Source organism: Trematomus bernacchii, unplaced genomic scaffold (assembly GCF_902827165.1).
Source record: "Trematomus bernacchii unplaced genomic scaffold, fTreBer1.1, whole genome shotgun sequence".
Lineage (NCBI taxonomy): Eukaryota > Metazoa > Chordata > Actinopteri > Perciformes > Nototheniidae > Trematomus > Trematomus bernacchii.
This window is the reverse complement of record NW_022987698.1, coordinates 5,443,668-5,459,093: the sequence shown is the minus strand read 5'-3', so window position 1 is coordinate 5,459,093 and position 15,426 is coordinate 5,443,668. Positions and strand designations below refer to the sequence as shown.

Below are 15,426 nucleotides of genomic sequence, written 5' to 3'. Positions count from 1 at the left end.
ATTTAGTTGGAATGCTGATACAGCATTCCAACTATATGTTATTCTACGGACAAAATTATTATTATTCCGCCGGAATTGTGCACCTCTTCTCCTCCTGCATTCAACATCGCAGAAACTCGGGTCAAACATCAAAACGTTCAGCTCGGTCGGGAATCGATGGCTATTACTTTTATCATTCATAACTTTCATAATTCCAGAGATACATCCCATAATTCATCACATTTTTAACCATTGAAGTCAATGGAGAAAATCTTCAGACTTGAACAATCTTCATGCGACTTCAACTGCTAACTGTTCATTCATACTTTCACTAAGAAACCTCATTCCAACTTTAAAATGTTACACATCTTTCTGACATTATTCGTGTAACACAACTTTTAAATCTGATTCTTACTTTTAGAGATATTAAACATTGTTCAGACCTTGGTTAAGTAGGCTTTCTTCAGATTTTAACATTAACTAGAGTGCGTGATGTCACAGCTAGAGGGTAGGAAATCTTGAAATTTGCCTTCATATTTTTTTTTTAAAACTGCCATAATTCCCAAAACCCTACATTCCTGAGACATAATTTTTCATGACAAACGTAGGAAAACATCTCGTAGCTTGAAAAATGACAAATAATTAAGCAAAATAATCAAACAAAATGCCTCTTGAGGGCATGAAGTGACAAAAACGTTCAACATGTCTCCATTAAAACCCATTGTAATTTCAGGCTGATATTTCCTCACAGCAGCAGCCGCACACCTTTAGTTAAACTGCCAAAAAGGCCACATTATTAACCCGAAAGTACACACAAATTACATTTCAGATACTCAACTTCCTTGACATGCTTCACGTTTTGAAATTTCACAGATATCTGTTATGGTTCTTCCACAAAACGATGCAACAACAATGCAGAACAATGCAAACCTTTGATCTCTACAGAGCTCGTTAGCTCAACTATAAACACCTGTGTAATGGAACACGATGATGTCATCACTCCAACTGACAGCAGTCAGTTCTAACTGTTCATTTCTCTCTCTCTCTCTCTCTCTCTGACACACACACTCTCTCTCGGCCCAAAACTTCACAGGTGTGGTAACGATGCAGCCATCAACGCATCTAAGCGTATTATGGGGTGTCATCAAATGCCGTTGCCATGGCGACAGACCACTCGCCATGAAGCACAATGTCGCTGTAAGTCCAATGGAAACGGTCCAATCGTCCCCCAAACTTCGCTGTAGATCACCGGTCCAGCCCTCAACAGCTCGACGTCAATTATGGGGTTTCTTCAAATGCCGTTGCCATGGCAACACAATGCTCGCCATGAAACACGGTTTTCTCATAACTTCAGTGAAAATGTTCCAAACGGCCCAAAACTTCACAGGTTTGGTATCGATGCAGCCATCAACGCATCTAAGCGTATTATGGGGTGTCATCAAATGCCGTTGCCATGGCGACAGATCATTCACCATCAAGTTAGTTCAAAAGTTTGCAGTTCAAATATTCTGCTGCTTTTCCAAGCCTTTTTACTTTCTTTTCTTCACTCATCACACATTCAAGCCCCCAGTGTTCATGTATCATTTCAATCTAAATTCTTCACTTTCTTACACATTACATTTCAGCATAGCAGTTTAGCGTCAGCTTTTCAACATAAAGCATTCCCACTAGCAATTTCTTCAGGAATTGCATTCTCTAGTTTCAATTGATGTTGACACCATCGCACAACACTCCTAAAATAACATGACTTTCTAAAGCACAATTTAAAATGTATGCTGTTTAAAATCTCAAATTAGATCTATTGCCCATCTATATTTTGATTATTATTTAATGGAAACTGTCCATAATCAAAGAGTCATTCGAAGTCAATCAAAGACTAATATCACTCCAAGGTGATAGCAGGACACCCCATCTAGTCACTTATAGAGAGAATCAGGACAATCTGATGTAGAGTTTCAAAATAAAATACATTTGAAGTCTCATATATAAGCTATCATCCCTCCGTTTTTAGATAAGAATAAAACAAAAACTATCCATTATCAAAGACTTATTTCACTTCAGGATGATAGCAGGACACCCCATCTAGTCACTCAGAGAGAATCAGGACCATCTGATGTAGAGTTTCTTAAGTTTTACATTCACTCAGTTATAATGTGGTAGTTATACGTAGTTTGTTTTAAATGATTATTGATCACATTATATAGTACATATTTCTTAATTTAAGCTCCAGTATATATATATATATATATATATATATATAGGTATATTTGTTATTGACCGTGTAAGCGCTTTTATTTTGAAGGCAGTTTTTCCAGACCTCTACCGTAATGCATAGGATATTCGCGCACCGCAATACAACGTGCGGGCTGGCTTGACTGTGTTTTCCGAAGTGGAGGCTGGTTTGACCGCAGTTCTAAATAGGCGACCCCTACTGTAATCCAGCTCAAACCAGCACAAGTACACATCAAATGAGTAACAGATTTATTTATATACAAAACTGTTTACAGCAAGATTTCTGAATTAACATTGACCCACAAGGGGATATTGGTGTTCAGGTGCACAACACCACCTGCACAGTGGTATCAAGTCAACAGAAGGAAAAAAACTAACCCTTTAAGAGCACCTTGAGTCATGAAGGGAAGAAGATGAGGGAGTTTGAGGAACTGTAAGGCACAGGACACAGCATCACCAGCTAAATTCAACCATCATTATCAATCAACAACTAAGCAAAGCACTTAAAAAAAAAAAAGGAAGTTACAATTACCCACTACAGGTTTAACATGAGGATTATGGGGGGAAATCCATGTTGTGTCATGTTTTGCCAGGCTACAAAATCTAAGAAAAAAAAACGTATTAAGGATCTCAAGCATCTGACAGTGAACATGCAAGTCCAAAATGTGAATTAAATGGACTGCATGCCATTCTGGCTTGGTTTAATCAAGCCAGTTTAAACCATCATATCAAAACCATGAGATCAAAGATAACTGAACTAAATGTGTAGCCTTGAGACACTCGAATAGTCTTACGCAGTGTTAAAATGTAATTTGAAAAATGCAACTCAATAATGTTCATAATTATAATGCATTTATAAGAATATAATCTACTTGGAATATTGAAAGGAGAGCAAACCTGCACCACTCAAAATAACCAATAGTATCAAACCAATGACTAAGATTCTATTGATATTGTATAAAAAGGCCATAACTGGTAAATACCAAAAATCTATTCCAACCTAAACTAAAATTATTTGAGGGTTGCCCATGACATCGTTATTACAGTCAGTAAGGAGAAATTAAACTGTATAAACAACTGAAGAGGACTAATATGCTTAGCGGAAGAGCTTAAAATGTGAGTTTTTAGATATACAAATAGATTCCTCCATCATGAAGACAAAGTTCAAGAGTTAATTGGCGAAAGGTACCTGAAGATAAGTTGAAAAATTACAGTGAGAAAAACTGTGAAACAAGTGATATTTCTTATGTTCAATTTCCTCCAGGGTCTTTAAGGAACTCCATTTGTAAGAGATACTGACATTTTAACACCACATTTAAAGCAATGTGAACTGTGACTCTGAATCACTGTCAAAAAAAAGAAATAATACCAGTCCTTAAAGAATGTTATTTACCAGCCCTACCTTTACATTAACTCAACTAATCAAAGAGTTAGAAGATATAAGCCAATGATGTCTCAAACATCATCTTTAGAAGTAATTGCCATAATACACTTAATAAAGAATTTGATGCAATTAATTGGGACTAATATGTCTGGAAATATGTTTTTGTTTTCTGGGCATTTGAATAGATGTTATGCCCAGTTTAAGATTACATTTCAGTATTTAAAGAAAGTATTTACTGTCAGTAATTCTTTGTCTAAAACAAAGATTAATCTTGCTCTTAGAAACTTTTCCTTGCGGTTACAATATGTGGGATGGTTTTATCGACTGTCGGGCCAGTTGGCTTGCTATGTAAATCAATCAAGCATCACAATGGAGCAGAAAAGTTCCACTGCAGTGTCTTGGTGTCGGTGAGGTCACGATTGGCCAGCTGGTGAAGTTGTGCCTCTTGTCTTCAGCAAATGAGCTTACTGATGTCCTGGATACACTTTCACATCACAGCACACTTCTTCTCCTCTGGAGGTCCATTTCCATCAGCTTTCTCCATCTCCAAAATGATCCGCTTAAAAACCTCCACAGCAGTCTGTATTGCAAGAATGTTGTAATCAGTGTGATGAAACATATTGAAATGAAATTAATTTTGTGAATCTTTGTCAGAATGAGTATGTGGACTGCATCGATTAATTGGAAATATCTGTCATTACCTCATTTTCCTTGGCTGAGGACTCTATGAATGCAGCTCCCCAGGAATCAGCAAGTTTCTTTCCCTCCTCTGGCTTGATAACCCTGGGAAAATAGAAATGGAAACTTCAGTTACGGAAAACTCCTTTAGTATTTGGATAAACAGGTACTAGATTAACATAATCCATTTTTATTTCTTCCGTTTTCATGAAAAATGTCTGACTGTATTATTAATTGTATTTTCAATGACAGTAACATCATGCAGTTTAGATTCTAAATATGTTCAATAATCTTGATTACCTTTCCATGTGGAGATCTTTTTTGTTCCCTACAAGAACAGTTGGGACCCTTTAAAAAAGAAAAAGAAAAACTTGTTGGAAAACAAAAAACACTTACAAAATAAAAAAAGACCATTTTGGAAGCATTGCATTTTAAAGATCAAACTAAACTTACTGAATCTTCCCAACCATGTCTAGCAGCTTGTCGTGTAGAACCTGTACAACTTCAAAACTGACCAGGGACAGAAATCAAAGTACTTTTAGAAAAAAATATATACTTATGAACATTTGTTTAAAGAAATGGGCAAACAGGCACCCAATGATTTTGAATACAGCACTGAAATAGATGAAACTGTGGGTTATCACAACAGTAGTTTTAACCCTTTTAAATATTTTTGTTCTAGGAATAAAGTATCAACAAAAGTAAAGTCTGTATATGTTTGAACACATTCCTATCATTAATTGTGAGACACAAAGTGTAGTCTACATAATATAGAATGTTTTAAGACTGGTAACAGTGTGTTCCTATTCGTACAGATATGAAAAAGAAACATCCACTCACCTTTTATTGGAAGTCACTGCGTAGACAAGGACATACCCATGGATGTCCATTGAGTGGGATTGGTGAAAAATTGAGTACTCATCCTACAGACAGAAGGGGAAAAAAGGTATTATAATCTCATTGGGCATTAAAGTTACCAAACACAACACATCACTAAATGGAGTCGCACATACAGGATTATCACTTTAAATGTTACATCCACATTTGAATACTACGCAGTTTAGGTTAAGCTCTTTTTGCATTTCTATTCATACTGTTTAAAATGTGTGTTTATGCATAGATGCTGATAAAGATTAGGGTACACTCCTTATATTCATATTTTACTATTTGTAAAATTAGATTCCCATTGTGGGTTGCGTATGAATTTTTCTGATTTGTGTGGTCCAAACATTTCCAATAACTCTAAAGCCTTGTACTAGTACAAAATCAAAATGTATTGGAAAAATATATAATTAATAATTTCCAGATTTCAAATCAAGCTTTTTATCCAAATAAATATTCTTGTTGTTGAGCATTTCCCTTTCCTGCTTGCTGCACAAAAAGGGAGGAAAACACAGTTCTACCAGTAGGCCAGTCTAGCTTTTTAATCAACAAAATAACAAATATATATATATTTTTTTTTAAAGGGTGACAGTGGCATAAGAATTAGGAAAAAAACAAGACCTAAGTGCTTGTGTCAGATATGTTGGTAGATGAAGAACTTACTTGTCCAGCTGTATCAACCAGCTGAAGATTGAAGTCTTGACCATTCACGTTGACCAATTTGTTAAAGGCTGGGGAGAGGGATTAACAAAGATTTTTTAGATCAAGCTCTATATATCAATACTTTCTTAGCGGCAATATCTTACACACAAACTATTAATGACACATACTGTTTTCGATGGTGGGGTCATAGGAGTCAACAAATTGTCCTTCCACAAACTGTATTGTAAGAGACGACTTTCCTGTGAAGGGCAAAGAAACATAACATGGTTGTTGTTGTTGTTGGGGATATTCCTACATAGTTAAAACTGTCTCTTCATAACAATCATCTGCTCACTTTAACACACACACACACACACACATAAATACTGTGTCAGTGTAGTAGCTTTCTGAAATATGTCGTGTGTGTACGGAAACACTATTGTATTAAAAACTCTCAGATTACGTGTACAACCCGATAATAAATACTAAATAATTGACAGATATTAACTATTGGTGAAGTGATAGTGCTCTTAAGATACACAACAGGTTCTGCTACCACAGCTATCAAAATGTGTGATCCTATGTTCATCTGTGGGGTCATTTCTCTTCTTTACAGCTATATATATATATATATATATATATATATATATATATTTGTGAATGCTTTTGATGCAACATTGTTGGTAATGTCTTCTTTAAATATTATAAATACCGTGATAAAACATGATAAATAAACGGTTAACTCAGAATATGATTAGTCATTAGTGTGGCGCAATATCAGACACAAACATATTTTTAGAATATAAACGACTGATGTTAACTTGCTATGTCTAGTATGGTTAGAGGCTGATTTTCTTAATTCCTCGACATTACATACTTGCTAGACTTCAACCCCCACGACTAGTCTCCATACTAGGATGTCACCGGCTGAGCTAACTTTGTTTTCACACAACACGTTACAAATAGTAACAGATGGCTTTAGGTATACCATCGGATAATGTTAATTGTTAGTGTGGTTTTGTTATCAACTTGCTGGGTAAACACACGGAGCACAAATAGCCTGGACGAATGTTATCTAGCGTGTGTGGTGTAATTACACATTAAGAGGAAAACAAAGCGTTAGCCTGTTAGCTAGCTAGCTTACTAACATTAGCTGCTCACCAGCTCGTGTGCTTTACTCACCTACAGACCTGTACCCTATAACAGCAATCTTTCGATGCTTTGGTTGAGGCATTTTGGTGAAAAAAGGAGTTCAAAAGGTTTTAATAACGTAGTACGCCACCTAGTTTTACTATCTAAACAAACTTTTATCGCCACATTCGTCTCGCATCACGTGACAACAACAAACTTTTCGGAGCTGCCGCTCGAGCTCTCTGCTGGGCCTCGAGCTGGAAGTTCAGAGTTTAAGTACACAAAGTACAACTCCTATTTATTCAAAAAATCTCTCTTTCTGTGTGTAAAATGTAACTCGACATCGATCGTTAGTTTGAAATGTTGAAATTGTTGTCCCAACTGAAACTGAAATCGAAAAAAAAGTCTCGCTCAACGCGGTTACGATTAGCGAGTCGAGCTGACGGAAACTGTCATTGTGTAAGCACACCGTCGTAAAACAGCCAATACGTCATAACTGACACATCTTGTACAGTAGAGGTCACTGTGCGCCCCAGACAAAGCAGATTTCTGACAGACAGCCTGTTCAGACTTTTTCAGTCTGTCCTTCAAGCTCAATCACCGATTAAAATGTGCAGTAGCAGTAAAGGTAGAAAAGTACTTAGATCCCCTAGTAAGAACAAGTTATTATACTACATAGGCTAGTAGAAATACTCAGTTAAAATGAAAATAACAGCAACAAAGTATAAGCATCAAGATATAAGTACACAAAAACAAAAGTTGGCTACTTCTACTTAATCGGCAAAAAGTAAGATTTCAGGATAGGTTAATGTATATCTGTAAATCTGGATTATTGAAATATATGTATTGATGCATTCATGTGTTTATAATTTGAATGTTGTGGCTAAAGGAAGGGGTTATTTTTATTGAGTTATGTTATTCTTTATATACTACCAGGTAGCAAATTGTGAATTATTTCAAGGGATCAAAATAGTTTTAATTTTCCATATACATGTCAATAATAATAACAATTGGACTGCGGCCTACAACATTTTGTTATTTATGGGGTTATTTTATTAAATCTCTGAAACTGCTATCATGTTGTATCACCAGAAACGAATGACATCTGATAAAGCTTAAAGTACAGAGATTAAGACAATTGCCACTAGTGTATATAAACTTTAAGAGCTGCACATAGGAGAATAAGCTGTTTTTTTTTACAACTGATGAATGCCAAATCAATTTCAGAATGCAACTGCACCAAAGCAATACATTTTAAGAGTATTTACAAAATGAATATATTACCTGATTTAAGACAGCATTTCAGCGCTGCAATATACATTATTATTGGCATCGCCAGCTGAAAATATATTGGTCCAATTTAATAATTGACATGTAAAAACATTGGGTCTGGATGCAGATGAAGCAGGTGTCCCTCAACCTGTGGCTTCATGCCATTATTTAGTACAGAACACATTTTGAAAAAAGTATTATTATTGTTTTAAACGTACCAACTGTTATCTGATCTGATTTACATACATTAGAATACCATATATGACATAAATACATCAAATTAATGTGTGTTGTATCCTACCCGGTGTCTCTGTATCTTAAATATTATTATTACTACACATGTTCATTGTAACCTGTTTTGTATGTATGAATCTGAGCTGTTGTTTTTGGTTAGTTTTCTTTACATCAATTGTTTAATCTTTTTATTTCATTTGTTTCTCTCCTGTGGAGATCCATAATGTAGACATGTTCTATATGTTCTATTCATTCAAAAATAACTACTAATAAATATAACGGTAATGTAAAACAACACACATATCGTGTTAGCTGTGTTTGCTTGTGCTAAATAAATAAATAAAGACATGTTCTAAATTCATTTCACAGTTTCTCGTAAAACATATTCGTAGTTCAAGTGAGGCCATTCACTGTTGCTTTTTGAGAGGCAGAGGTTTGGCATCTGACCGGAAATTGTTTGGATCTGGAGGTAAACGCTGCCGGGAGATGCTGCCGTCATAAACAGGCAGATGAAAATACAGAATAATCTCACTGAAACAGCCCTGACAGGGACAGGTAATGCGACAGTTACTGCGATAACCATACAACTTCAAAAGTACTTTCTATGATTGACTATCTCCGCTGTACGGTGTTGTAAAAGTCGGCTTCAGTGCTTCAGGGAGAGCTAGCTCGATAGCTCAACACTGGCTGGTTAGCAATTGCATTTGGGAGGGGGTGGGTGCCATAGCAACCGTTTAGGAAACATTGACAGTGGCTAGCTAATGGCTAACGTTGGTTTGTAATGCTAGCGATAAACACAACCTCGTAAAGACTTGGGTGTCCAATTTAGCGCCATTACAACTATGAATGTCACAAGTCAACGTTATATCCCTTGCGTCATCTCCCACATTACTTAGCTTTAACTTTGGGACATTCTTTTCAATAAGCTGCCGAAGATGGCAGACTGATGTAGCGTTGTAGTGTGAAGTTTAGCTAATTTAGCTAACGGTCATTTCACATGCTAACGTTAGCCACAGAGGCCGACCCATAGATTTAGGTCACCTCAAATCCACCGTTATGTAAACGTCAAAGTAAAGGCTATCTTTCTTGATCACGATGTGTTTATCAGACATGTCTCAAATGAGCACAATCTTAGATTAGCCTGAACATTAGCCTACTTTATTAATGTTGTCATGGGTCAATGAGCTGATCTGTGGCTGCTAAGATTTGAGTTGACGCTAATGTAGCTGCTAGTTGACTGTTGTCTGGTTCGATTACTTAACAACTAATCTTCAGCTCATCTATTTTAAGTGCTAGTAGCTAATGTTGCAGTTAACATTGGTGCAGTTCAGGATGTATTTCTTGAGAGTCAAGTTGCACTGACAAGTTTGTAGTTAGCTGACATTCATGTGTGATATCACAATATCTTTGTATTATAATCCTAAACTTCTCTGAATTAAGTTTTCATGCCTTGTCCAAATGAACTTTAAGTGTATCAGGGGTTATATTTTACCCATGTGATGTCAAGTTTGACCTAGGCCTGTAACTACTGAATGTTTACCTGTTGTATTAAAATGGGGGTTGCACAACACACGTTGGGCGAGATGTGAGTTTTTTTTAGAGATAATTCAGATTGATTTTAACATTTTGCACAACTGTCATTTCAGTATTCAGCTTGAACTAGTATGGATGTTGAAGACTGCAATGTCCCGTCTTGCATTTCAGGTAAGACTCCTATCTTTCTCTTAATTCAGTTTGTATTAACAGTTGTACATACTTTCATTAATTGGCACGTGGTTCAAATGACAGATCTAGCTTGTTCCACTTCTCTATTGCAGCTAGTGGAGACTCTTCAATGGAAAGAGAGTTTTCTGGGGCTCTTGGAGGAGCAACAGTGAGCACCCCAAACAGCAAGGATACCTCCCCTAGTCGCTCACTCAGTGGTAAGTGAGTAATGGTTATTCACCTCTTTTTAAGTTCCAATGAGTTCAAATGTTTTTAAATGTCATCCTATTTTTTTGCACTGTGAAACCAAACCATGATAAATGGAAAGCCAACCAAAAGTATCAGCTTCTCAATCAATGTTTATTTATATAGCCCAATATCACAAATGTTACATTTGTCTCAGTGGACTTCACAGTTTGTACAGAATATCAGTATGACAATACGACACCCTCTGTCCTTAGACCCCCACATCGTACAAGGAAAAACTTCCAAAAAATGAAAAATCCCACAGTTTAAAGGGAAAAATGGGAGAAACCTCAGGGAGAGCAACAGAGGAGGGATCCCTCTCCCAGGACGGACAGACGTGCAATAGATGCCATGTGTAAATCGAAGAGATAATACATTTGACAGCGTAGGTAGACCAAATGTTTGGAAATGCATGTGTCTATAATAAGATGAATCCACGAGCTTCTCTCAGATTTGCACGAGCTGAACAGACTACGGCTTGTGAAAGTATACTAAGGTGTCCCTACTTTTATCACATAAGTAATGACAAATAAGCACACTGTTGTCTGTTTCTCTTAAATCTGGCGATATGCTGGTTAAAAGTATTTAACAACTTCTTTGTGTTTGCTCTTTTCCTCTGTAGCCAACTCCATTAAAGTGGAGCTGTACAGTGATGAAGACCCAGGCCGCAGTACTGAAGATGAAAGAGGGGAGCGGCTCGAAGAAGGGGGTCCTGATCTGGGATCTGAGGCTGTTGGAGGCTACAGGGAGCTCACCAATCCTGAATCCATGCAAGCTGGAGCCACCAGACTTCCAAATGGAAAGCTCAAGTGTGACATCTGTGGAATGATCTGCATTGGCCCTAATGTTCTCATGGTGCACAAACGCAGCCATACAGGTAACTGATCAGTCCAGTTCAGATAAGTCATCTCTGTGAGAAAACATTTGCTTTATGTGAAGGATATAAGGTTAGATACATGTCCAAAAACATAGCATGGATGTTGAAAAGAAATATTGTGTTTTTCTTATACACATAACCTTCTACACACATTGCTGTGTTGTTGCCATTCTTTACTGAAGTACTGAACAAATAATAATAATTTGTGTTCTTTGCCAAAGTCACTTAACTATTTACTGGAAGAACTTGTCTTAAAGCCATTGTTTCAGCTTGATGAACAGCACATGGAAGTTTGTGAGATTACTTGATTAGCACAAATTACCCTGAAATGCCAGAAATAAGGTTACTGTTCCACTCCATTTGTGGGTGAGATTATTTTGACAAGAAATCAAAGAGTGATGGGAATGAAGAGGGAATTGTTAACATGAAGAAGGATGCTTTCTAACCTCTTTCTAACGCCAACAATTATATGAGTATGGGTCATGGGGATTTAGTCATGGAAGGAAATTAGACACTGTTCACACACGTTATTTTAGATGTAATCCGACCATTTGGATTGATGGGTTCGATCTATCCCCAGGTGAGCGACCATTCCAGTGTAATCAGTGTGGCGCCTCCTTCACTCAAAAGGGTAACCTACTCCGCCACATCAAGCTGCACTCAGGGGAGAAGCCCTTTAAATGCCCCTTCTGCAGCTATGCGTGTAGAAGAAGAGACGCGCTCACTGGCCACCTTCGCACTCATGCCGGTAGGACGGGTTCAAGGCTGATAACAGTTTTTATTTTCTTTATGATAGCATACAATATTGTGACACTAATTTGCCTTTAATTTTTTTCTTTATACTCTCTTCCCAGTATCCTCTCCAACTGTAGGGAAGCCTTATAAGTGCAGTTATTGTGGCCGCAGTTACAAGCAGCAGAGCACCCTGGAGGAGCACCGCGAGCGCTGCCACAGCTACTTACAGAGTCTGGAGTCACAGCAGCCCTCCAGTGCGCATAATACAGGTACAGTTGAATTGAATTCATGTAGGTGACATGTCACAGGTAAACAACATTTCCACAGATAAGATAGTAACCAAAATCTAAACATAGTGTCGTAAACATTTTCCAAACGGATGTAAATCTAGTGAAATGTAGTCTACAGTACCTCCTAAACAGAGCAATGAACACAACCTCTCTCTTAGTTGCTTTTTTATCCAAAAACCATCGTACAACTTAAACATTTGGGATAAATGCTGTCTGGGTAATAAGACACCCCCCAAATAACATTAAAGTTTGTTTGTACTCTGCAGGAGAGGAGATGAGAGAGCTAGAGTTTATACCAGACGCTCTACTGCAACCCTCCTCAGACAAGATGGCATTTATCGATCGTCTTGCCAACAGCATCACCAAACGCAAGAGATTCACACCTCAAAAATGTGTAGGTGAGCATTTGGTCTCAGAGTGGACAGGTTGAGGAAACTAAAAGTCGCATTAATTGGTTGAATTGGGAAACACATACAATAGTACTGATCTTTTTCTTCAAGTGATTTCTTTTTTTATGTGTCCAAGCTGCATGATTGGCTGTTGATTCAAACCAAACTACAATGTGAATCAGAAAGATATGCACTATGAATTGATGTTTATTGATTAGTTACACACATCTTGTGCAGGAGATCTCTGCATCAAATGCTTAACAGGAACATTTGTATTATTTAAAATCTTATACAAAGCACCATCATTTAGAAGCTTTTTAATCGCATTGACTCTAGATGGCACATTCTGAACTTAATTATATTAAAATCCTGTACAGAGGCATTTTGGGAGGAAATACAGAATTTGAGTCAGATTTAGAATTAGAACCTCCAAACTAATCATGGCATAAAGAATGTTACCAAATAACTTGGCAGGCTGTTCATTTACCTCGACAAGCTTTTGGACGTATTCCACAGATTTCCAAAGTACATTCTGTTTCTCTTTTGCAGGACAGAAGCTCATACACCTCAACCTTGCAGATGCACCTTATGAGCTCGGCACTGGTTTGGATAAAGACGGGGAGATGCACGCGGAGGACTACGAAACCAGACACTTTACTCATCTGGGAGGAGAATACACAGGTGTAGAAGGTAATGGAGGAGGAGGGGTGTCGGACACACTGAGGCCTCTACACCTTCCCACCACTCACCCCTCATGTTTAACAGAACTCAGGCCACTCCACAGCTCCGTGGCTCTGGGCGCCAGGCTGGACTGCACGGGGACTGGAGCCGGGCTGAGAGCTGCAGGGGTCGGGGGGAGGGAGGCAGCAGAGGGTCACGAAGACCTGCCTGCGGGTCGAAGTCATGCAGCCTCACCTAGCAATGGTTGCCATGACTCTACAGACACAGAGAGCATGCCAGACGAGCCCTGCAACAGTACCGCTCCAGCCCTGCACAGCAACAATGGCCATCATCTCCCTCACTCCAAAAACCACCACCCAGCGCCTCCTCTGGGTTCACATCGCAGGAGGCAGGACAGTCCCAGCCGCGCCAAAGACCGGGAGGACGGAGCTCTCCTACCTCCTGCCCTCGCTCCAACCCCAAGCTCACCCACCGCGCCGTCCTCCACCTCTACAGAGGCGTTTCGAGTTGTAGACGGGGAGGGAAGAGCTGTGCGCTCTTTTCGTTGCACGCACTGCCGTGTGCTTTTCCTGGACCATGTCATGTTCACCATCCACATGGGCTGCCACGGTTTTCGCCAGCCTTTCGAGTGTAACATCTGTGGACACCGCAGCCAGGACCGCTATGAATTTTCTTCACACATCGTCCGAGGAGAGCACATTCTTGACTGAGGACAGAGGATGGTCAGCCTGCTTCATCTAGAGATATTTTTACACTGAGACAAGGACCTGGCTGGGTTTGGTCTGCACACGGGTTAAAGGAGACGCTAAATACATGAAACTGATCTGAGAATTTCAAATAGGCGCTGGTACTCAAACGCATATCCCAGGATTAATGGTCAGCTCATATGTGTGTTTTCTAACACTATAAGCGTGGTCCTTTGTACTGTAAATGCACTTTGATCAATTAATCAATTTAAAAAGCACTTTTAATTCCTTGTAGATAATGAGACAATGCACTTTTTTATCCGCAGATGTGCCTTGCTCCAAAGTTCAGGATTCAAACCTGATGCACAAATTACAATATACCAATCTGGCTTTTGTCCATAACCTGAAAAGTCCCTTCTCGTGCACTTTAACAGCTCAATAAGAAGTGAATAGGCTCACCTACAATAGAATCTGTAGAAAGGTCAATGCCTTGTACTAAAAGCACTTATTTATTTAAATGATTCCCTTACAAATGTTAAGTTCTACAGAGTTTTTACAACTTGGGGTTGCCTCATTAAATGCTTTTTATAATATAAAAAAGTGCAGACCAAACTCAAAAACCAGGTCCAAGTCGAATAGAGGATTTTGAGGGGTTGTCCGTGAATAAGAAATGCACTTTTGTTTTTAACAGGGTGGGACAGATGGAACTGAGTGTGTGTGTGTTTGTGTGTGTGTTTTTGAGATGGTGATATGACAGAACCTGTGGTTTATGGAAGTTAATTGAATGAGTAAGGTAGAAAATGAAGGCCTTTGTGTGAATGCCGTGTGGCACAATGTACGAAATGTTTTAGTTTTTTCTCTTCTATTACTGTTTTTGTTGCACTGATACCTGCCAGAATACTTTAATTATATTAAACTATTTTATTGAATACATTAATGACCTGCACATTTCTCTAAATGAGAAAAAAAGGTTTTTCCCCCTCTGGGAAAGGAGTACGAGTATCACTGCCACCATTTTAGAGATTACTGAATAGGTTCTTAACAAGTCTTTAACATTTGCTTTTACATCAAACTGCACACCAACACAAATCTATTTATATTTTCTAATTATTTTTGATGTTTTTATCTTATTGTATTGTGCCTTTCTTCACCTTGATCATATCTTGTTGACCAGAATCATGTCGGATCATTGTTGGTGATTTTAAATAACTTAAGTTACAAAATAAAATTCCTTATTCAAGTTTTTCCCGACAATAGTCCACATCTTATAGCTTTGCACAATATTTATATTCTCCCACTCTTCACTCCCTCACGCTGATTTTCATTAATGTGAAAAAAACACTTTTACTAATTTATCAAAGACTAACGTGCAAGGCTTTTGCTG

The 15,426-nt window shown here is 38.1% G+C and overlaps 2 protein-coding genes across 3 annotated transcripts; one reads left to right on the top strand and one right to left on the bottom strand.

Annotated features, from left to right (window-relative positions):
• Nucleotides 1-2,446: 2,446 nt before the first annotated feature.
• Nucleotides 2,447-7,390, bottom strand: rhebl1 (Ras homolog, mTORC1 binding like 1). Its single transcript, XM_034138545.1, has 8 exons — nucleotides 6,980-7,390; nucleotides 5,986-6,057; nucleotides 5,819-5,886; nucleotides 5,114-5,196; nucleotides 4,727-4,783; nucleotides 4,574-4,621; nucleotides 4,297-4,378; nucleotides 2,447-4,175 (listed from the first exon to the last, which is right to left on the bottom strand). Exons 1-8 carry the CDS (start codon nucleotides 7,029-7,031, stop codon nucleotides 4,083-4,085), a joined length of 555 nt encoding a protein of 184 aa, XP_033994436.1. The 5' UTR covers nucleotides 7,032-7,390; the 3' UTR covers nucleotides 2,447-4,082.
• Nucleotides 7,391-8,863: 1,473 nt separating this feature from the next.
• LOC117489333 (zinc finger protein Eos-like) lies at nucleotides 8,864-15,287 on the top strand. Of its 2 annotated transcripts, XM_034138543.1 has the most exons (8): nucleotides 8,865-8,989; nucleotides 10,081-10,138; nucleotides 10,252-10,356; nucleotides 11,007-11,261; nucleotides 11,842-12,009; nucleotides 12,116-12,265; nucleotides 12,553-12,684; nucleotides 13,225-15,287. In XM_034138543.1, the coding sequence occupies exons 2-8, from the start codon at nucleotides 10,099-10,101 to the stop codon at nucleotides 14,064-14,066; spliced, it is 1,692 nt and encodes a 563-aa protein (XP_033994434.1). In that variant the 5' UTR covers nucleotides 8,865-8,989; nucleotides 10,081-10,098; the 3' UTR covers nucleotides 14,067-15,287. The 2 variants fall into 2 exon arrangements, with proteins under 2 accessions (XP_033994435.1, XP_033994434.1); XM_034138544.1 differs by lacking the exon at nucleotides 12,553-12,684 and having other exon boundaries at nucleotides 8,864-8,989.
• The last annotated feature ends 139 nt before the right edge of the window (nucleotides 15,288-15,426 follow it).